We start from the raw sequence: 24137 nt of genomic DNA on the forward strand, positions 1-24137 counted from the left end.
GGAATTTTCACTCCCTTCACAGAACAGCACAAACTGGCTCTAACCAGAATAGAAAGAGTAATGGGAGGCCCCGGTGCACAACTGAGCAAGAGGACAAATACATTAGTGTGAAGTTTGAAAAACAGACGCCTCACTGGTTCTTAACTGGCAGCTTCATTAAATAGTACCCACAAAACGGTAATCTCAACGTCAACAGTGAAGAGGCGACTCCGGGATGCTAGCTTTCTAGGTAGAGTTGCAAAGAAAAAGCCATATCTCAGACTGGCCAATAAAAAGAAAATAATAAGATGGGAAAAATAACATAGACACTGGACAGAAGAAGATTGGAAAAGAAGACATGATTTATCTTTGTCTCATTCTTTTACATCACAAGAACCTGGCATATCCACTGTATCTTTCCTCCCTCCAATTTTATGTTTTCCATTTTGTGATCATGGCTTGCTTGTTGCAGCTTCTCCCAGTAACTTGGGTATAGTCATAGATCGGGACATGCATCTTCTGAAGTACATCCCGTCAAATCGTTCAGCTTATTATCACAATGCTCACTCAAACAGGAAGTAGGCCGGGAATCAGCGTGCTCCTCCGACTAACAGGCACAATTAAGCGTTTGAGAGCGTAATGTTAAAGATGTTTTAGTTTGACGAGCATTTCATTTGTAAGGCAAATCAAATGCATGTCTGTCACTTTTACTTGGTTATAGTAATTACAGATTAAGCTACTTAATATGTAGAATCAAGGTTTTGCATTAAGATCAAATTAAACACTAACAAAACATTTTTGTTACTCCCATTGACTTGGTGAAACTCAGAACCCAGTCTGAACTTTTAATTTTTCATGGAGATTTTGCAATGTTGTGCTTCTGGCCTCCATACTAAAGTGTCGGTGTAGAAAGGCAACACTGTCCAACCATTTCTCCGATAAACCTAGACAGTGTTGAGACAGTCGGTATGCCATGACCTGGTCAAAAACCTGGGTTGCTTTGATTCAGCTGGACTGCTTCATCCTTTGGGAGCCCCTACATCTGTCAGTCTTGTACATTTTGTTTCTGACCATAAATTGTTACCATGGTAGTGCCATTTATGAATAAAAACCACTCATATTATTAGTAATCCACGTGTGAAGCTGTGTCTGAGTAGCATTATTATAAAACAAATTGAAGCTGCAAGCGGAGGTTGAGTTTGGAACCATTTGGGAAAATCTGACATTGTGAGAGCTGATGTACAGCAGCACAAAGAGGGCTATTAGCTAGATGTTTCTGTATTTCCAGGTCAAAAGGGTTTTAGTACAGATATGCATCCACTAACACACGTTGCCATTCCCCTTGTTTTAACTTTCATTGGTGCATTTAATCTGTTATAGTTACAGTACAGAATATTGTTTACATGTTTATGTATTATTAATTTTGTTCATTTCATACATGCTTTGACGAAAGACAAAATCAGAGTTTAATTATATTATGTTTGTAACGATTGAATTAAAGACTACCATAATTTCTTGCAACAAAATGTTGATTGGTTGAGTGATATAATTGGCAGGCTCCTGATTTAATGTTTGAGTTTTGTGAAATGTAAAACATTCATCTCAAAAATGGGGTTGGAGTAATTACATTAAATCTTTCATCCCTCATATATTTGCCAAACATCTCAGCTAGATTTGTTTTAGTAACTTTTATGGTTCACCATCTGAGGAAAATAAAATCTTCTGGTATTCCCTGTGTTGAAAGTACTTTATCATGAAGGTAACCTGGTACGGAAGGCAGGGAAGTGGTGCTTGTAACGTAAGGATGAGCTTGGAGTAACCCTTAGATACCTGGACCCATAGTTACTAATTTTGTTAGACTAAAAGCAACTGGAGCCCAAGGATTTCAGAAAACACATTTCAGAATTGTTTTGCATCACGTATAGACTAATGTGATATAAAAATGAAAATTTGTGTTTGAAAATCACTTATTGAGCATTTTGTGTTCAAGATTGTGCCCCAAATGGTGACAAAAGTATTTATTAGGATCTCTTCCTGAAGAAAGATGTTTCTTTTTATGTATTGATTACATACACAAACCATACTAGGTATATAAAAACAATGTGTCATACAGGCTACTGTTTTTGACACTGGGCTTTAAAGTGTCCCATTTAAATGATTAACCCAATGCTCGTTAAGTAACACTATTGCTAAACTTCTTGCTCTTTGTTTCCTCTGCTGCTGGTTGCTTCCAGTGCAGCCAGGGAAATGATTGATGGAGTCAGATGAGCAGATGTTCTCTTTTAGTCTCTTCCATCAAAATGTGGGCTTGTTGTCTCTCTCAGATAAGGTTCTGTTCACTGAAGGAATCTACATCCACCATAGCTTTTTGGCCTCTGTGTTTTACATTAGAATGAATTTATGATGAATAATATTGCATTAAAATGCAACAAATCAATGCCAGTATAATAATAATTATCTATGGAATGTTGTCATGTAGTTCTGCTTTTGCCTGGCTTCCCAAAATACTAAAACCACACTAGATCATGCCTCCCACCTTTAATTTCTTCTTCGCAGTGAGTCTAGTTCTGAGCACCGAACAACCCAGCATCATCCTGCACAATGAAATTCTTGTGACATGGCACCCGACAGCTATGTAGTGAGCGTTAAGTGTATATAAGCAAAAATATAGCTAGACAGAAAATAATAAAATAAAGCAACATTATACATAATACCGCACACTAGCAGCAGTTTAAAAAGAGTACTGTAAACTAGCAGCAATCTGGGTAGTATTATTGATATAGCAGCAACCTGGATAGTATTTTGAACATTTAGATATGGCAAGTATGGCAGTAATATACATAAGCGTGAACTAGCAGCAATTGATAGTTGTTGAATTGAGTTGAATATTATAGATACATATGGGTGCAATAAGCTTATGAATGGTGGCATAGCACACTACTACTATGTAGTGAGAATTGATAAGAAAATGTACACATCAAAAATATAACAAGAGGATAAAGCAATAATATACATGACACTGTACATAGCAGCTGTTTAGAGAGCACTGTAAACTAGCAGCAATATTGGTAGTAGTATTGAATATTGTAGATATGGCATGTATGGCAGTAATATACATACAAAATATAAACTAGCATCAATTTTGATCAGTATAAACCTGGATCAGTGTTGCTGGTTGAGGAGCCTTATGGCCTGAGGGAAAAAGCTGTTTTTGAGTCTGGAAGTGTATGCCCTGATGCTCCGGTTGTCTACCAGACGGCAGCAGTGTGAACAGACCATAGCCTGGGTGGCTGTGATCTTTGATTATGTTCCGTGCTTTCCTCAGGCATTGTGTGTGGTAGATGCATGGGGGGAGATGTTAGCCGATAATGCGCTCCACAGACTTTACCACCCCTCTGGAGGGAGCGAAGCAGCTGCCGTACCAGGCAGTAATGCAGCCTGAGAGGATGCTTTCAATGGTGCACCTGTAGAAGTTGGTGCGTGTTTTTGCAGACATGCCACATTTCTTGAGTCTCCTCAGGAATTGTCATTTTCTGGGCAGTTTTCACTGCCGAGTTTGCTTGTCTGGACCAAGTGAGGTCATCCTTGATAAACACACTGAGAAACTTGAATTTGGAGACTCTCCACTTCAGCTCCATCAATATGTATGGGGGCATGTAGTCAGGTTCCCTAACTCCTCTCTATAAGTGGTCTCATCATTGTTGTTGAGACCCAGGATGGTAGTTTCGAACGCGAGTTTAGGATGATGTTGGAGCTGTGTGTGGCCACTATTGTGGCACAATAGTGTTGAATGTAGAGCTGTAGTCCACAAACAGCATCCTCACGTATGTGTTACCTTTTCCAGGTGGGAGAGGGCGGTGTGTGTCGTCAGGGCGATGGCATCGTCCTTAGATCTATTGGGGTATGCGAATTGAAAGGGGTCCAAGGTGTCAGGAAGGGTGGAGCAGATGTGAGTTCTGACCAGCCACTCAAAGCACTTCATGATGGTGGAGGTCAGTGCTACTGGGTGGTAGTCGTTCAGGCAGGTGATGGAAGGTTTCTTTGGTACAGGGGTGATGGTGGTCTGTTTGAAGCAGGAGGGGAGTACAGACAGGGATTGAGAGGTTGAATATGTAGGTGAAAACATCTGCTAGTTGGTCAGAGCACCCCCTGAGGACACATTCCAGGCCTGGAATGTCATCTGGCCCTGGTGACTTCTGAGGGTTCAAATTTTTTTAAACTCTCTCACGTCAGCCAAGGTTAGGGACAAGAGTGTAGTTGTCCTGGCCCTCAGCAAGCCTCACTGGAAGAATTGTTTTGGTTGCCTCAAACCGTGCATAGAAGGTGTTGAGCTCATCAGGGAGCGAGGCGGCGGACGAGCATCATTGCTATTTCTCCATTTGTTTTCTAGGATGTATCGCAGTCCTCCACACATGCTTCTGGCATCAGAACTGTGGTAGTTAGACTCCAACTTATTCCTGTATTCTGTTTTTCCATCCCTGATAGCCTTCCGTAGATCATATCTGTATTTCCCCAAAGCCTCCAGGTTCCCAGAGCAATAGGCGGAGGGCCGTGCTCTGAGCTTAGCACAGACTTTACCATTTACCCAGAGCTTTTGGTTGGGGAAAATCCTGACATTGACCCTCGGGATGACATCATTGATGCATTTGGAAATATGCTCAGACTGCGTCTGTGTATTCATCAATGTTCCCTTCGGCTGCATCACAGAACCAATCGGTTAATCTGTTGTTTCAAAGCAGTCCTGTAGGGCAGTAATGGATCGCTCATTCTGGTGTTGGACTATCTGAGAAACCGTTTTTTCCTGTTTTAGGAGTTGTCTATAGGATGGGAGGAGCAAAATTGACATATTGTCTGCCTTCCCAAATGCAGGATGGGGGAGGGGTTTGTAATCATTCCATATTTGTGAATAACAATGGTCAAGAGTCTGATCGCCCCGGGTAAGTTGATGTGCTATTTTGTGGAATTTTGCAAAACTTTCCTCATATCTGCTCTATTAAAATTGCCAAAAACAATAGCAGCAGCCTATCCTCTATTTATTACTTCATATAGAACTTCCAGTACCTGCAGAAGCCTTAAAAGTCAAATTATAATCTAAAACTAGTGTGAAATGTCATCATAAGCAATTTGTTAAATGAAGGCTATTGTGTTACTGGTGCTATAAAAAGTCTTCTACCTGTGTTATTCCACCAACATTGCACACATTGCTATCGTGCAGCAATTGTTCTTAACACAAACGTGGGTATTTTTTCTTATTTCTCTTGTACACTAAGGTCCTAGGGGAAGTTGCAGGGAAGAATGTGCCTTTATTGAAAGGAAAATTGTAGCTTGTAACATTTATTATTTTTTAAGTAGCTCTCATGCCGAATAAGTTGGAGACCTCTGATCTATTTCAAAGCATTTTGTAACAGTTTTGTTTTCTTTGTTCACTTCTTCCTTTATTTAGTTCTGTAATACTTTCCTGTCTTCAGGACCATTTCAAGATGTGATTTCACCCTCCTCCATGAAGAATTATGATTTTAGGTCAGTTTTCCATTTTAATGGCATCTACGCTCTCAGCACGACTGTCTGGTATAATAATGCCATTCTCCCCTCAGCAGCTCACATTTAAGCCTGGAACTGAACATGCATTTCATACCGGCAGAAAGACATAAAAAAAACATGCAGGAATTCTCTTTTCCCAGACCTTAGCTCATGTCATTAATAATCATTACATATTTGCTGCCTGAGTTTGCAACATGAGGTTTTGAGATGGCAAGTAAATGCATAGCCTAGGCCTGTGGGTAGTAAGATATGAAAAATGTCACTGGTAATTAATGTGTGAGAAAAATAGGTATATATTTTTTTTACTAGTGAATAATGGTTGTTGTGGTGTTTTGGGTTGGTTTAATAACTTTCAGACCTGTTGGGCCAGTCTAAGGAGAGGGTATTTTCAGAAGTTTTTTTGCGCTGTTAGAGCAAAAGTTATATCTTACTGCTTAGCCTTTGTTGGGTACTACGACTGACATTAGTGGTAAGACTTTTTAATAGTTAATAGTATTTGATCAGGCAAGTACCTCTGTAGCTGAAATGTGTACTGCATGGTCAGTCCAAAGGGAACGAAAGAATGTCCCTCAATGCTCTTCCATAAACATTCCAGGCTATTGCGCACAACCCATAGAAACCTGAGAATGTAACCATTCTATGTTGGCCTGAACTACTGAGAAAGGTATGTCATAATAACATTTTAGCGAATGTGTCTTTCCTCCCATGCATCTTAGCATGTTATTTAGTACCAAACACAATTTGGCCAAGTTTTTCTTTTAATAAGTGAATTATAGTCTCTTAAATAGTAGCTTTATTGAAGAGATCCTCTGTATATTGTTGAATTTGTCACAAAGCAAAAATTCTGATATTTTATCCTGCATTCACACCATGTTGAAACTAGGAATTACCTTGTAAAAAATGCATGTGCACACCTGTCCAATCTGAAATTACAGCTTAAAAACCTAGGGTTAATTTGTTATTGGTTATTGTTAACTAGGACTATATACAATATTATATACCTGGTGGTTGATAGTCGTGGTATATATAAGAAATAAGGTAACAAGGGGCTGTTGTTTATGGCAAATTAACATTGGCTAAGAGCTGTTCTTAGGCTTAATGCATAATGGAGTGCTTAGACACAACATTTAGCTGTGTCCAGGCACTCCATGAGTTGACATGGAAAAATATCACAAAACCCCAAGATGTCTTTTTGCTCTCACCCACGCAATTACAGTAGTAAAAAGTGAAATGTGATACCCGTGGTATTCAGTCTCATATGCCACAACTATCAGCCAATCAGCATTCAGGATTCAAACCACCCGGTTTATAATGGACCACATACCATGACTATGACATTACATTTTACTGCTCTAATTACGTTGGTAACCAGTTTATAAAAGCCAATATACAGTTAGGTATGGACATAATTGGACACTGACACAAGTTTTAGTTATTTTTACTATTTGACAAAATATATTCAAGTAACAGTTGAATGTGAATATCACGGATGCTGGCATTTGAATTGTTCGCTGATAACAAGCCGGATGGTACCTCTCCTCTGTGTCCATGACTCCCAAAAATAATTAAACTTTTTGATTTGCCTCATCAAAAACAAACTCGGGTCCAGAGAAAGTGGCAGCGGTTCTGGATCTTGTTTATTCAGTTAAGTCCAAACTATATTCTAGTTACAGTTAAATAATGAATATGGGCTCATTTCCAGGTGTGGGCTATTCCTTTCTTTAATTCTTCATCAGTTAAGCAGGTAAAAGGTCTGGAGTTGATTCCAGGTGTGGCATTCACATTTGGAAGCTGTTGCTGTGAACCCACAACTAAACCTAGCCACAGCTGTCTTTTTATAAGCATTTGTCTTTGCCCTCCAAGCCACTAGCATTTGTAGAAGACTTCACCAGCTGAACTAAAGGGGCTGGACTGCATGGTGCAAAAACACTAGCTAGCCTCAAAAACAGGATAGCCTAAAATAAAGAAAACGGCTTGTAGCATTCTGGAAAAAGGTTTTGTGGACAGATGAGTCAAATATGAACAAGTACCAGAGGGATGGCTCTGGAAAGTGTGAAATACAGTAACAGCTGGCCGTTTTACATTGCCAGGTATCCATAAGAAGCTAGCAACTAGTCATTTCAGACCATAGGTTAGAACCAATGGTTTTTAGTAGATTTTCCAGATTCAGAACAAAGCCTTTCTTTTGTGTGTTGTCTTGGAGATTTCAGGAACACTTTTGAGGAGTAGATGGTGCTTTTGGGATATCTGTGACCTTTACAATGGCCTGAGTGTGTGTTGCCATCATGGCATGACTGATGCAGATTATCATAGCAGTAGAAAGCCAATTACTCTGGTCATGACACCCTCAGGGCTTCCTTCAAATTAATTTAATACAAGGCTTAATGCTGACCTTTTTCCATTGAGCATGTGTGCACCTAGGTTTTTAAATCTGGACGACACAAATTAATTCAGGAGCACAATGAACATATGATGTATTAAAGGCCTATCTGACATATTACTGTTTTGTTAGGAATATTGTGATATTTGTACACTGAGGTTGAAAGGACAGTGAAATTGAGAAAATTATGATAATGCCCTTTCTGTGGCCTAGTTTTTTAGGTCTTATTGGAAAATTACACAAACATTTCACTGTCAGGTTAGACCAGTTGTTCACAAAACATTTGATAAATAAATCATTATTATGCCTGGAATTTCAACCTTTTCAGGTGAGATGGAACCTTTAGCTGAAGTTGACTGGATTGATTATGGACTTCATCTGGTTAGGGTGTGGGCTCCATTGTTTCACATGATAGGATTACACCTGCGCTGAATTGTTATGTATCTTGCAAAGTGTGATTGGATAGATCGAAAGTAGAGCAATCATAACATTCCAAAAATATTACCCACTGTATAGGAAATTGTGTGAAACTCACTTCCATCTCAAAACAGTCTGAATGAATCAAAGGATATTCAGTATATACAGTTGTGCTCAAAGGTTTGCATACCCTTGGGGAATTAGAAATATATGTACCATTTGTGAAGAAAACATGAGTGAGCAGGCAAAACACATTTTATTTCTTATGGGATTCACTGTAGGTTATAACAGAATGGCACAATCATAAAAAATAAAAAACATGGCAACAAATTAAAAAGAATTAACTGACCCCTGTTCAAATGTCTGCATACCCTTAGTTCTTAATACTGTGTATTGCCCCATTTAGCATCAATGACAGCGTGCAGTCTCTTGTAATAGTTGTCTATGAGGCCCCAAATTCTTTGTAGGTGATTTAGCTGCCCATTCGTCTTGGCAAAATGCCTCCAGGTCGTACAAAGTATTTGGTCGTCTTGCATGAACCGCACGTTTGAGATCTCCCCAGAGTGGCTTGATGATAATAAGGCCAGGAGACTGTGATGGCCACTCCAGAACCTTCACCTTTTTCTGCTGTAACCACTGAATGGTCAACTTGGCCTGCTTAAGGTCATTGTCGTGCTGGAAAGTCCAAGCGCGTCCCATGTGCAGCTTTTGTGCAGCAGAATGCAAATTGTCTGCCAGTATTTTATGATAATACGCTGCATTTATCCTGACATACATTTTCACAAGATTCCCTGTGCCTTTAGGGCTCACACACCCCCAGAACATCAGTGAGCCACTACCATGTTTCACAGTGGGGATGGTATTCTTTTCACTATAGGCCTTGTTGACCCCTCTCCAAAAATAGTGCTTATGGTTGTGACCATGATGCTCTATTTTGGTCTCGTCACTCCAAATTACTGTGTGCTAGAAGCTGTCAGGTGTGTCAAGATGTCAGGCATATTGTAACCAGGCTTTTTTTTGTGGCACTGGCGCAGTAATGGCTTCTTTTTGGCAACTGGACCATGCAACTCTTTTTTGTTAAAGTATCATCGAATTGTGCTTCTTGAAACAACCACACAGTCTTTTTCCAGAGCAGCCTGTATTTATCCTGAGGTTACTTGTGTTTTTTTCTTTTTATCCCAAACAATTCTCCAGGCAGTTTTGGCTGAAATATTTTTTGGTCTACCTGACCTTGGCTTGGTAAGAGATCCCCAAATGTTCTTAAGTGATAACTGGCATTTGCAAGGCTTTGGGTATCTTTTTATATCCTTTTCCATGTTTATAAAGTTTACCTTGTTACGCAGGTCTTTTGACAGATCTTTTCTGCTCCCCATGGCTCAGTATCTAGCCTGCTCAGTGCATCCACGTGTGAGCTAACAAACTCATTGACAATTTATACAAAAAACACAAATTGCAATTTAAAAAGTAACATATGTGGAAAATTAACCTTTAATTGCCATTTTCACCTCTGTGTGTCTCCTTGTGTCTGTAACAAGGCCAAACATTCAAGGTTATGTAAACTTTTGATCAGGGTCATTTGGGTGATTTCTTTTATCATTATGATCTAAAAAGGAGCCAAACAACTAGGGATGTAAGATACCAGTATCAGGCCGATACTGGGCTCATGTACTTGTACTCCTATAAATATGCCTGTACCACGTGCCGATACGACAATAAAAAACACCAGAGGTGGGGGACTCGAGTCACATGACTCGACTCGAGTCTGACTCGAGTCACATTTTTCAGGACTTGTGACTTGCTTGATTGAAGTATGAAAATGACTTGACTTGACTTTGACTTGAAAACAAGTTGCTTGAGACTTGACTTGACTTGAAGTGGAAGACTCGACAATGACTTGAACTTATAATAAACAAACAGCAATAAAATAATTCTATATGTTGTGACATCAGCACTACTAATCAGCGTATGTGCCTTTAACGCTGCACAATTCAAACCGCGCCAAACATGGCAGACAGTATTGTTAGTCGAGCTCCACATATAGTATCGTTTGGATACAAGGACTTTAAACTGGACCGTGTGAATAAAAAAAGATTTGCCAGATGCAAAATATGCAACAACGTTAAATTTCATTCGTCATTTTAAGAACCACAAGGAAAGGTAAGAAAGTAATCTCTTTATATTCACTAAGATCAATAACGATTAAGTTACTAATGTAATGAATTAATCTTTTGTTTGTCAGAATTTGGCTTTGGTTGCATTTTATGTTTGTTTTTTTTTTCTTGTTAGAAATGTGACCATTATCATTACTGAATACGTCTGGTAAATAGATGTAAGGGAATTTGACTATAACAGTGGCATAGCCTGAATTTTAATGTTGATGGGCATCTTAAAATGAGCGGGCATGTATATTATTACACGTAGGCTATAATGTCTGTATTAAATGTGCGCATTTTCAAGTGTTTGTGGACTGCGTGTGGAAACTTAAAAGCATTGTGCTTACACCATAACAGTTAACTTTACTGCATGAAAGGCTAACATGGAGGTGCCGATGTGATTACTAGCACCTAAACATTTCGAAGAGTTTTTTTTTTTACCTCATACAGACAAGAATAATTACAGCGTAATTACATATTATGCAGTTTTTCAATCACAATAATTAGTTTATACGGTTGTTATTATTAGCCCTTATTACATGGATTGGCTGAATTCCAGTGCAGAATGCATGTTATTTCTTGATAACAGACCGTTGCCATGAAAAACAGCGCGTTGCTATGGACGCAGCAGGATTCTAATATTTTGGGCCAATTATTGATTTATTTGGTAGGTAGCCATGTAATAAGCGGGATAAGGTATAGCGAGGTGGTTGTTATAGCGAATACAACCATTCAGGCTGATTCAAGATCCCTCCGCTTCGTCCCCCAAAAAATTGTACCGCGGAAGAGAAAAATATTTGATTTTGAAATCGAGGTTCGCACCGATGCGCACGTCAGAAACAGAAAACAGTGTGTGTGTGTGTGTGTTCATCTCTTAGTACTGTGACTTGACTTGAAACTTTTAAGGACTCGACTTGACTTGCTTAGGGTGAACCCTTGACTTGACTTGCTTGATTTATCTGAACTGTGACTTGAGACTTGACTCGAGACTTGATGGTTAAGACTTGAGACTTGCTTGGACTTGACCATGTGTGACTTGTCCCCATCTCTGGTATTTTGTCAAAACTATCTACCTTTAATAGAAGGATTTGGGAGAATTCTGAGGTAATTTTATGTTGTAAAATTTGTCTGCAGGCGCTCCGTCTCAGCGCTCCAATTTTATATTGAGTCAGTGTTCTCATACCATATTCGGTTGTTCCAACTCTTTCCGTTCTGAGTCTTTGCTTCCCTGTACTGTTACTTTATTTATTTTATCATTGATCTGTTTGTTAGATCGGATGAAAACCATTACGAGAAGCCTAAAGCAAACGATAGAACAACATGCCATGCTGCATTTCTTACAAATAACCTTGTTGTCCTTCAGGTCGAAATGGTCGTACACAGTACTTCTTTTGTGCTTGCTTCATTTTGCTCACACTCAGTGAAATGTGGCTGTAGGCACGTGTGGTTGATTGTACTTTTCCACACCGCAGAAATGATTTGATTGATTTTTAATTGTTTAACCGATAGTATTTACTGTTAATCATTTGTATTGTCGGTTAACAGTTACCCAGTTAATTATGAGCATTCCTATTTTGAAGTGAAATAATAATTGTCCTTCAAACTTTGTTTTAGTAAAAGAATCCTCCATTTGCAGCAATTACAGCTTTGCAGACCTTTGGCATTCTAGTTGTCAATTTGTTGAGGTAATCTGAAGAGATTTCACCTGATTCTTCCACAAATTGGATTGACTTGATGGGTACTTCTCACGTACCATACGGTAAAGCTGCTCCCACAACAGCTTAAATAGGTCTTGCATAGTTTGGAGCTGTGCTTTGGGTCATTGTCTTGTTGTAGGAGGAAATTGGCTCCAATCAAGAGCTGTCCACTGGGTATGTCATGGCTTTGCATATTAGAGTGATAGCCATCCTTCTTCAAGATCCATTTTACCTTGTACAAATCTCCCACTTTACCACCACTTTTTCCAATCTTCCTCCGTCCATTTTCTGTTCTTTTGCCCTATCCTAATCTATTCTTTTTATTGGCTAGTCTGAGATATGGACTTTTCTTTGCATCCCAGAGTTGCCGCTTCACTGTTTTGTGATTTGTGTTTTTTGGGTACTATTTAACGCTAGGACCGCCAGGCCTTTTTGACCCCCAGTAACCGCTAAAGCATATGAATCCCCCCTATTAGCATACACATTCTCCTCCGCAGCATCACCATCCAGCCAGAGCATCTGTTCATCTACTGGGTCGCTATCAAACTGTATAGAAGTCAATTAATTACGTAATTTGTTTGGTTTAAATGGTTAATTAATTTGAAAAATACAAGAATGTGTTTGTATTGAAGGTTTCATCATACGAAAAAACTACACAAAAGAATACATAGAAAAAGACGAGGTCTGAAATGAATACGCTGTGAACAGCGTGTCTTTGCAGGTCTCTCCCGGGGTTGTAGTGGCTATCGAGTTGATTTCAAAGCCATTGCGTAGCTCTAGTCTCCTAGATTACTAGCATACAATATGCTAGTAATCTATAGCTGATATGAATAAGTTATCGGAAAACCGACAGGAGCTATTAGAAAAAGACGAGGTCCAAAATGAATAGGCTGTGAACGGTGTGTAGGATGTGTGCCTACTTACTATGCCCAAAGTGATTGGCTGATAGGGGAGGAGTCTCTCAGTGAATTCATCATGGCAATACTGTAGAACGGTGTCATTTTTCCGTAATGAAATAAAGATTAAAATAAAATAAAAATTTAGGCCAAGTTTTACTGATTAAACATGAAACCAAGAATGACATACTGACTGGTCAAGATATGTCCAGCTAATAAATCACCTCAACAAACAGAAACAACCCAATGTCATCAGATCAGAACCGCTGGTACCAAATTAAATTTGAAGTACAGATTTTTGTGACAATGTTAGTTTGTGTAACGGTCCCAGCCTGAGGGGATCGTTCCACTTCGTGTTTTCTGTTTGTCCTTGACTTGTCTTGTCCTTGTATGGTCTTTCCTGTTCTTGTTTCAGTTAATCTGTATATTCCTTTCACCTGTGTTTAGCCCCCACCTGTTTCTGTTCTCCTCGTTAGTCTGTGTATTTAGTTCAGCCATTTTCTCCCTATCCCTGTTCGGTCATTGTGCCTGTGTGCGTGTCATGTTTTCTGTACACCTGGAACTCCTGAACGTCTTGTAGTGCCCGGCACTCCGCTTTGCTTTCTTTGTTTAAGTTCATTAAAAAGGAAACACACCGACATTCTGCGCCTGCTTCCGTCTCCCTTTCTAAAACGTGACAGTTTGCTCAACTTTATTAATGAATCTCAAACTTAAGACCCCTTTAGCGCCAGGAGATGGCTGGATTTACACATCCCCTATCACCTATTGAAACACTGTTAATAGACATTGTTTACTAGTTGGGTGGGAATAGCACGATGTATTAACACCAGGGATGGAAATTAGCACCCGCCACCAGCCAAATGCGGGTGATTTTGTGTTGTGGCGGGTAAACTCGCTTCACCTACCAGCCACCGTGGCGGGTAAATAAAAATAGCATACTAGGTGTTTCTCAATGTCAAGGAAGGATCCTTCGAAGCCAGAATTTGAAGGATGCTACGTCATGACGTCCGTCGAAGGACCGTTCCAATGTCGAGTATCCTCCGAATCCTACCAAGGACTGAGTCCTTCGTTCGGAGAATGCATAAGTGCATCCTTCGCGGGCCCAAATCACCCACAATCCAATGCGCACAGCTTTTGCCAGCTTGTAAAAATTAATTAAATGGCGGAACTAAGCGGGGAGTTGGAGCGGCATCGCTCACGGCGAAATAATTTAAATGTAAGTATCTTTAGTGTTTGCCGTACATTTGTTATCACCGTTAATGTGTTAAATCAATGTAAAGCTTAACGCTTTAATGCTGGTACAAATAGCTATCATAATTAGGTAGATATATATAACGTTAGCTAACTGAACCTATCTTTTAACATTAGGCTGTTAGCTAGCTTGCCGTCTTTTTTACCATTTGTGTTTGTAAAGTTTAATGTCCGGTGGCATTTTCATCTCTTTTTATAAGCCGTTAATGTCACGGCACGTCACGTCAGCAGATATTTTGAAAATAATGTGTTTATCAGTTGTAGCTTCAGGATGGTAGGTAACGCTGCACCTTGTTAACTTCACTAGCAACGTTAAATGAAAGCTAAAACGTATGTGTAGTTTCCCATGTTACAAGTATAATGTTCTGTAACGTTTCGTTATAGCATTCATAACTGCAAACATATTTTTCTTGTGTTTGATCTCTGTTAACAGGGACTAAGGAACAAATGTAGACTGTCACTGGGGATGGGAAAGCCAAAGACAAGCAGGGAGACAGATGTTGAATAGATTATTTGCTATATTTGAGATTGACATTCTAAAAATAAATGCATTAAATTAACTGGTTTGTCTGTGTAATTAATTTTTTGGGTGTGTATATTATATAAACTGTTGTTCAATGTGTATTTTTCCATCAAATTGTGATCTGCACATAGGAAACTTGTAGCTGAATAATTATTAAGATTGTACCTGTTTTAATAACTCGTTAGGTATACAAGCTCTAAAAAGACATTAACGAAACATATCTTTATTATAACATGTATTCAAACATGACTATAAGCTGTACACAAGTATATTTAACATGAAGCGGCGATCAGACTCAGCTGCCGATGATGGGGATGCTTCCAGACTGTAGACAGAAGGAGGAAAGCTTTAGGTTAGTCTAATTATCCAACCTGTTCTGGTAAGATAACAATTGTATAACGTATATTTACACATGCTGTAACATAATGGTAATTTCTTCATCATGGTCTTACTTGACAACTGCTGACCATTTGACACACTTACACCTACCTTTACTGTGTTAGTGGGTGTTTATCAATGGTGTTATGACTTTTCCTATGTTGGTTGTAGCTTGTGCGTTTACAGTACTATTTAACCTTTCTCACTTGCAGTTTACTGCTTATCATACTGCCTGTGGCAACCTTTATTAGCAGGTAGCGTTTACCTTGTTGTTCATGTTTTGCACCTCATTTGTCTGAAAGCTAGAAGCTACTGGACAATGAGCTAATGTTACATACATGCAGTAAACTACAAGCTAATGTAAACGGTTAGCTACTGAAAGCTTACTGTAATTAAGATAAATTAATGCAATTCTCCTTACCGGTAAGTGTTATGAAAACTACAAACATTAACTCCCACGAGGGTTTACTTTATTGACATGAAATTAATAACACAAAACGACCATTGCTTATATTATAGCTTATTAGTGTCGGTAACGTTACCTACCTTCGCACGTTGCGGGCAAAGTTGTCGACAGAGTATTCTCCTCCTGCAAGCAGACTGACGCTGATTCATCTCCTCCATCGCAACAAAAAATTGAACAGCACCGTTTACAGTTCCAACTCGATTTCGTCCAGTGTTTTGAAATGTAGCGCGGAAAAGAAGGCGAAACATTTTCAATGACGCAAGCACGCAATGACGTGCACTTGCTAGCCTGTTCCATTGTACGTGTTCTTCGAATGCTAAGGAGGAGCCTGTCCTAGCCTCTGAAGGATCCTTCCTTGGAAGGACTAGTCCTACCAAGGAAGGATCCTTGACATTGAGAAACAGCTACTGTTTCACCCGGACACTTATACGGAAGAGGATTAGTGCCAAGCAATAATAAAAAAAATAAAACCATCTCGACATTAAAGTTATTATAATGCGAGATTAAACTCGTTACATTTTGAGAAAAAAGTCGAAATACAATCTTGAGAATAAACTCATTAAATATCAAGAATAAAGTTTAATAATCCGTCTTATGGTATCCTGGGAAACCACGAAACCTCGATGAATCGCGCGTAGGTGAAGCCAGCGATAACCTTGCATTTGTCCACTGGTTGTCAATTAATGTTGGACAAAAGCGAGTACCTCGCGCAAATTGGACAGATTTTTTCTTCTAAAAAGACCTAGCCGCTTGCAAATTCTCTTTTAAATTCGTATGCTAATTATAATTCTGTCATAATTAGCTAATAGTTTATAGTATTTCTTTGTTACTGAAAGAAAGTCTATAATATAGCTTGACTAATTGATCCAACTCTGCCATGTCCTCTATCAGTAGGCTATGCAATGCACACTGATCGAATGCGTTATTCTCTACATTTAATTTCGACTTTTATTCTCGATATTTCATGAGTTTATTATCAAGATTGTATTTCGACTTTTTTGTAGGAATATAACGAGTTTTTTCTCGAAACGCAACAGCTTTATTCTCGATATTTAATGAGTTTATTCTCAAGATTGTATTTAGACTTTTTTTCTCGAAATATAACGAGTTTAATCTCGCATTATAATGACTTTATTGTCGAGATGGTTTGATTTTTTTGTATTATTGCTTGGCACTAATCCTCTTACGTACACTTAAGAGGCGGCGCACATAAAAAAAAAATGTGGCGTTACATCGCAGGCGTTAAGAGGTCCGCTTAGAAAACATCTCAGGAGGAGCCAGTGGACAAAGAGGCGAAAGTCAAAATATTTTTTTAAAGAACGATGGAGAAAAGCAGACAATGGGGAGTCCCGCGATTGGTTAGTTTACGACGAGACAAATCTGATAATGTACTGCTCTGTATGTCGTCAACACGCTTCACGTTGTTGGTTAAAAAGAAGAAAGTGGCTGGTAAAAACATTGAGTGGCTGGTAGATTTTGAAATCCACCAGCCACAGTGGCCGGTGGACAAAAAAATTAATTTCCATCCCTGATTAACACACTTGAGTTAACTTGTATATGGATTGCAAACGCTTATTTTTCCTGCTTCTAACATAGCCTACATTAGCCTACTCAAGCTTATCTTATGAAAATGAGTAGCTCTTAATAGCAACCTTGTACATTTTGTTAATTATGAAAAACTATTTCAGGATTTTGTTTCCTTTTTTGCATCTTTCTGTTCGTTTTACATGCTGTAATTAACAGCTTTATGCAGAATCATGAAACGTTATACATGGAGGGAAAGGACAAATGTGTGGAATATAGCCAGCATACAGTACCATGGCTACCAAGAGCTGTTCTGTGTTACATAAAGAAAAGATCACTATCACCAATAAGAAGACCATCATATCAGCTTTATAAATAATATATTCAAGAGCAGAGGGGAAGCATTTGAGGAACATTTTCTAGGGAATAGGGATGAAGAAATGAGAGGGGCCGTATGAGCGGCTGTTTGAGGACTGGGTCAATGTACATGACATTGGCATGGCTCTGAGATGATTTGCATGTATGTTGGCTTTATATATAGCTCCGGAAAAAATTAAGAGACCACTGCACCTTTTTCTTTCCTTTCCAAAAAAAAGTCTAAAATGTTTGTGGAACAGAAGGGTTCAAATTAAGAGATCACTGCAAATTGAACGCTTCTGTTCCTCACTCAAAACTGTAGATACCACTGTCATATGTCAACTATGTCATAAGTAAGAGTTTCATAATTTCCTAAAAGAACATGGCGGTGTTCATATTGAGGTCGTGACAGTATACATTTTATAATAAACAGGGTGCTTTGAATCCTAAATGATGATTGGCACAAATTCTGTAGTAAACGACACTGTACATTACAGGTATGACTTCACATAATTTTTTGCTTTTGTAATTGTGTTGGTAACTGGTTTATAACAGCAATAGCAGTTTTTCTGGTGCTGAGGTGGAGGGTGTGGCCACGGGAGTAGGAGATTTCTGTGGTCGGGGACGTGGCCATGGGAGTGGGCAGGGGAGTGGCAATAGACAACTTATTGGCCCATCACCCCACAAAACGTACACATTCTAGATGCCTTCCCTACCTTGATAATGACATATATTTCTCTAAGAAGCTGATAGAAAAATGTTTATGCAATTCTAAACTTGTTCTCTTGGAGCTAACACCAATAGCACTGTAAACATTGCTCACTCATTCAGGATTTTAGAAGTAGCTTTCCTATGTAATTTTTGTTCTGAAAATCGCTGCAAAATGACGTCGCACAGTTTTTGATATTTCGTGAATATGCATGTCCTATGATAACATTTACATTTAAGTAATTTAATAAATCCACAGGTACTTGTTGATAAATAGATGGATGAGTTGATTTCAAGCCAATATAGGGCCAAATTGATAGGCCAAATTCATCATTGGTATATACTGATCTAAACAGCTGTAATGTCAAGTCATTTTTAAGTGAAAAATATGAAAATAGGTTTGATCATGTGATATTCATCTGTTGAACTGTCAGTGTAGCCTATCCATACAGTAAGTCCAAAGCCCAACTGATTGAGAGAGAAAGTAATCAAACTTACTTAAGCCATAACTTTGAGTGCTAGACTGGCAGCATGGGAGTGAATCATTTTGTCAGTATTCTGCAGTATTCTACAATTTAGGAGGCTTATGAAGTTTATTACATTGGAACGTGTTGGGGCTCGGCAAAAACAAGTTTATCATTTACAAAGGCATGTGCATAATCTCTATGGTCTCTACTTATTATACGGGGATTTGAATTTGTTCCTATCAGTTATTTTTCCCTGGTTGAGCCTCTGAGAAAACAGAGCCGTCCATCTTTTTCAAACTTTTTGAATACAGATGACATCATTAAAAGATGGATGACTCTGTTTTCTTAGTGGCACTCGATGGCTCAGGGGAAAAAATTGAATGAATTTATTATAATTTTTTTGCATTTAATTAATACACAGAGTGATTAATTAGACAGTTTAGACAAGGTTTTAAAATGCAATTGCCAGGACTGCATATTCTTGTGCACACTGGTTCTCCGGTTGCACAGCAATGTATTTCGGTGCATATGCAATTAAAATCATTGCACGGTAGAGGTCTGAATATACATTTTAGTGACTGTTCTCTTTGTTTCTGACAGCTTTGTGTTTTTGTATTTTATTCAATGTTATTCCCTGAGTCTGAGTGCAAATTATGCTGTCAATGAAACCTTCCCAATCCTCAGAGCTCTTGCTGCCTCAGATGAGCATCGTCTCGACATAGCAGCAGAAACAGAATTACCACGTCCTTTAGTTCATCATCTTTCTTTACACAGGACTAAACGATTTTATTGTGGCCCCTATTACCCAGTCCTCTTGGTGCCCTTGAACCGGCCACAGAATTGATGAGCTGAGTTTCCAGTGTTGCATAGTGGGGGTTTCTTGAACTGCTGGGTTCTAAAGAGAATGAACAGAGAATCATGAGGCCATTGTTCATGATGCTGTTGTAACTTCACAGGATCGTTGCTCAGAGACCAGAGGGTCTGATATCAGAGGCAGCGCCGCCACAACTCCATGATGTACAAGGAATACAGATCAAGCCGAGTTGCAGGTAAGAGCTCAGTGTGTGCATCTGTTTTTTTATTCTGTATGTATGCATGTAGAAACTCAACCGAAGGCATTCTCAGGTTGAGTTTCCTGATTTCGCTGCACATAAGGGGAATTACTGTCAAAATCACGGCAGCACACCTGATAAGTGTTTCCTTTTATCCATTAGACATTCTTCTGCCCAACCCCCTAGTGCTACCTCCTATTTAATGCAGGCAGTGTCCTCTTAGGGCCTTTCATCCTTCAATTCCACCATTGTGTGTTTTCCATGTTTCATTTTGTTTGGTTGTGTGCAGGTGTTACAGACATCATGCTTCCTAGTGAGTACCTATTCTTCCACTGTCTGACTGCCACACACAGTGCTTGAACCAGTGCTCCTAAGCTTCGCAACAAATGTCACATTCTTGATTAAGTTTTAACAGGCTCATCCACTCAAACAGTTCGTCTTGGATGGGCCTATTCAAAACATTTCCAGTTAACTGCAGGGCTAGCTTACGAGGTGTAATTAACTTAATGATTACACTCATTCATTCTTGCTACACATCTATCCCCGCAATCGAACTAAGCCCAACTTAATGACAACACTGACGGACGTTGCACTGCTTCGTATGTACCTCTTCCTCCACCAGGGGTGTGGTCATTATTTTTCCAATATAAAAATGTATTTTCAAATCAAGTTTTTTTGTTGGTATGTGTTTGTTCTAATTCCAGTTCACCAAAACAGCAAGTAGATTATATGGGTGTTCTTGTCTAGAACACCTCCGTCATGACAAAGTATATATTTTGTTAACATTCCGCCTACACACCGCATTGTAAGAATAATATACTTCCAAAGTAGTTGACATGTCTCCAGCATTCAAACAGATATATGTAGTTTGGGGAAATGGGAAACCTCACTGGAATCTTATTAATGCCTGTTTGTGTCATTACCCATTGTTACTTGTCAGGCTAGTGTATTCTGTGTAATATTTGATTAGTAAACGTGTGGCAGCATGACAAACTGAATGTGACTGGTCATCAGAAGCTTTATACATTCCTCTATTCACTGAATTTCACTGAAGCTACAAACATAATCGTTAGTAAGCTCAACATGGTACTGTATTGATGGTACTATTTAACTTTTTCTTCTACTGATGTTGACTATGTAACATTGTGTTCACTACTAAGGTGAAATAATACTTGCCTAGAGAGCTTGGAAGTGTCAACAGATTTCCTCAACCAATTTCACATATTGGTTGCTATCTTATTATAACTATGAAATGCAGAACAATCATGGATTTGTTTGTACTATTTACATTATTTATTTATGTATTCTTTAATAATTTCAAGTAGGGCTGTACGATTAGTAGAATTATAATCGAAATTGCAGTGTTGACGTGCAATATTCGAATCACCAACTTGTGCAATTTTCAGCAAAAAAAGGTGAAGGATATGAGCTTCACACGAGGCAACGGAGACACATCGTACGTCCGTAATATTTTCTTCCGTGTTCTGTAGGTAGATTACTTAAACACCTGGACACATTTTTTATACTTGATTGTTTTTTCAGTGTTATTTTGCGTTAACACTGCAACTGCTAGTGAAGAGATCTGCTTCAAGTTAGCCATCGGCTCCAAGATATTGTCTCACATACACAACAGCATGGTTATTAAAAAGTCATTTTTTTCACATGTCAATTTCACAAATAAAACATGAAACGTTAATTGCAGTAACCTCATATCACATGGTCCTTTGCAATTCCCAGCCCTATCTTCCACACTATCACTTCCCCACATTGAGCTCAAATGAGTAGATCAGTGATTTACAGCACACTTGACCACCCTCCTTGACAACGTTCCAATGCGTTGAGCCATCCCAAAGGTACCTCTTTTATGCTTATTTGAACGTTTTGCTCTGTTATGCAGGCAACATGAATCCATTGTGTCCTCTTTGTTTTGGCTGTCAAGGTTTCTGATTTGACTACCAATTAGCTCATCCAAACTTGCAGGGAGTGGTGACTCAGACAGCACTTAGATATGGATAGCAGAGTCACACACAGACCACTCCAATGAAACAAACCTCACTAAATAGCAAAGGCAAATTTCCTCAGGTAAAAGCAGCACATATTTAAAATAGTAACTATTTTTGGGCACGCAAAAAATTATATTTTCTAATATAAAATAAGTACAGCATGGGTACTTTACCTCATGTAAGTTGCCTTGTAAAATTACATGGTATTTTGTATGAGTGCTCATACTTAAAAAAGTATTTTTAAGGCAGAGGCAGTTGACACACAATCATGGCCTTTTATTTCTGTGACTCTAATAGGCGTGGGCAGAGTTGAGGGAGAGAGACAGAGCGAGAAAGTGTGAGATTACAACCAAGATGGAAAAGTGAGAGATGGAGGAAAAAGGAAAAGAATGAAGCGCTTCTCTCGCCAGGCTTTGCCGGATGAGAATGCCCACTCCTATTATGGTCAAATAGTGTGGCGCACTGGTTGGTCAGGTGATAATGAATGTGGAGCCTGTTGTCTTGCCTTTTTCTCTTCGGCCTCAACCGTGATCTATAATGCACTCTATGGCATCTAAAGGCTCTGTGTCTTTGGCCTCTGGTGTTTTTTTGCCTCTGTCTTCACGCTACAGTCTTTTCGACCTCTCAGCCTGCAGCAGTCGACTGTCTAGTCTGCTCTATGTCTCCCCTTTTTTTTTTTATCCTCTTTTCCATTTTTTTCCATTCTGTCCTGTGCAGCATTGTTTTGGTCTATCACCCTGTAGCAGAATTAAACATCTAGCATTGTTCAGTGTGGTATACCTTTTTGCAGCCAAATATGTTGTAAATCCTGTACAAGATTTATTTGGAATATGTTTTTAAAGAAATAGGCCTAATTAGCCACCACACTTTGTGAATGTTTTTGCAATATTGAAAATCCATAACAGGATTTGAAGGTGAGAGGTAGTCAATGTTTTTGTCAACCTGGGCCCTGCAAGATGAATACAATGCATTATGAACACTCCATTTAAGCATGTTATAAAACCTATCATAATCATATTATGTCAGAATCCAGAATCCTGTAAATGTTTCTACACATGTTTAATGGGATGGTTTTCTCCTTCCATAAAATTCAGTGCAAAGACATTATCCAGAAATCAATTCTGAAGGCATTTCAGTTTCTTTAGAGTATTTTAGTATCTTTATTGAAACTCAATTTTAAAAGGATTTAGTTAATCAGCTGCCAGAACAAAAAGGGTAAAAATAAAGTCTCAAAATTGTAGAAACTACCTATTTCAATTAGCAGGCTCCTCTGCAAACAGAGAAGGGGATTTTGATTTTACTGTCTCTAATTAGAATGATGATGTTGGTACCACCATCTTGATACCACCTTCAAGTCCTCTAGAGCCAAGACCCAGCTTTTGTCAATTTAGCTTATTGTTTTCAGGACATGACCTTGAAACTCTGTGATTGATCAAGCTTGTCAGACCTCTGTTTTGAATAGAGGCCAGAGTTTCTGATTGTCTTCTGGGCAAATGGAACATTTGGTCCCGGGATCACAACTAGCTACACATCTTAGCTGCCAAATCGCATTAGAATACCCACTTGCACTGAAGGACCACTTGTGACTGTGTAATAGAGAACTTTTGGCACTCCAATCAGCATTTGTGATGAGGAAACACAAACATACGTTCAAATTCTGTTCAATTTCTCAACCCATCCCATTTTTTGTGGGTTTTTTGCAGCATTGTGTGTTTTGGACAGTAAATCTGAGCACAGTGACCAGTGCAATATATATATTTATTATTATTTATTTATTTTTACTGCTGGTATGGAGCCCCTGCTGCTTACAGGGTTTCAGCTGTAGACTGAGGTTAAGCGGTATTGTGCACTATTTATGAGTCCTGCTTCCATCAGTATTCATGCAGGGGCAAAACTCCCTTGATCAGTTTGGCTCTATCTTGAACTTAATCCAATTTACAGAATGTTGCCAAGGTTTTTGGCTCCCATTATCCACCCAGAGATGTTATTTGAGCAGAAGCTTCTGGAACACAAAACACCACAGTTCAGGTTGCATTTCCTTGGTTCCTCGGTCCTCCCAAAGCAGATACAGTATCCAAGCATTCCACCAGGAATGACACAATATACCCATTGGGCCAACTGATAACTCTGTTAATGCCTAATAGGCAGCATCCTATCTTCATGAAATGCCGTTCAATTATTGACAGCTGAACAATTATTTTATTTTTGGTGGGTTTCTGTTGTAGCAGGTATAACGTGACATTGACACAATGCTGATGGCAAGGCATTGCAATACTTTTAGTGTATCTGTGTCTTTAATTTCTACAAGAAGGAATGAACACTCTAATCAGCTCGGCGAATTGATT

General features: G+C 38.9%; 1 protein-coding gene across 2 annotated transcripts in view; it reads left to right on the top strand.

Moving 5' to 3' along the window:
- Nucleotides 1-24137, top strand: part of enox2 (ecto-NOX disulfide-thiol exchanger 2) — a 311024-nt gene that overhangs the window by 80271 nt on the left and 206616 nt on the right. For both annotated transcript variants that reach the window (XM_020044976.2, XM_010896791.5), the window contains exon 2: nucleotides 19694-19786. In XM_020044976.2, coding sequence (XP_019900535.1) covers nucleotides 19750-19786 — 37 coding nt within the window. In that variant the 5' untranslated portion in view covers nucleotides 19694-19749. The remainder of the gene's footprint in view (nucleotides 1-19693; nucleotides 19787-24137) is intronic.

Source organism: Esox lucius, chromosome 4 (assembly GCF_011004845.1).
Source record: "Esox lucius isolate fEsoLuc1 chromosome 4, fEsoLuc1.pri, whole genome shotgun sequence".
Lineage (NCBI taxonomy): Eukaryota > Metazoa > Chordata > Actinopteri > Esociformes > Esocidae > Esox > Esox lucius.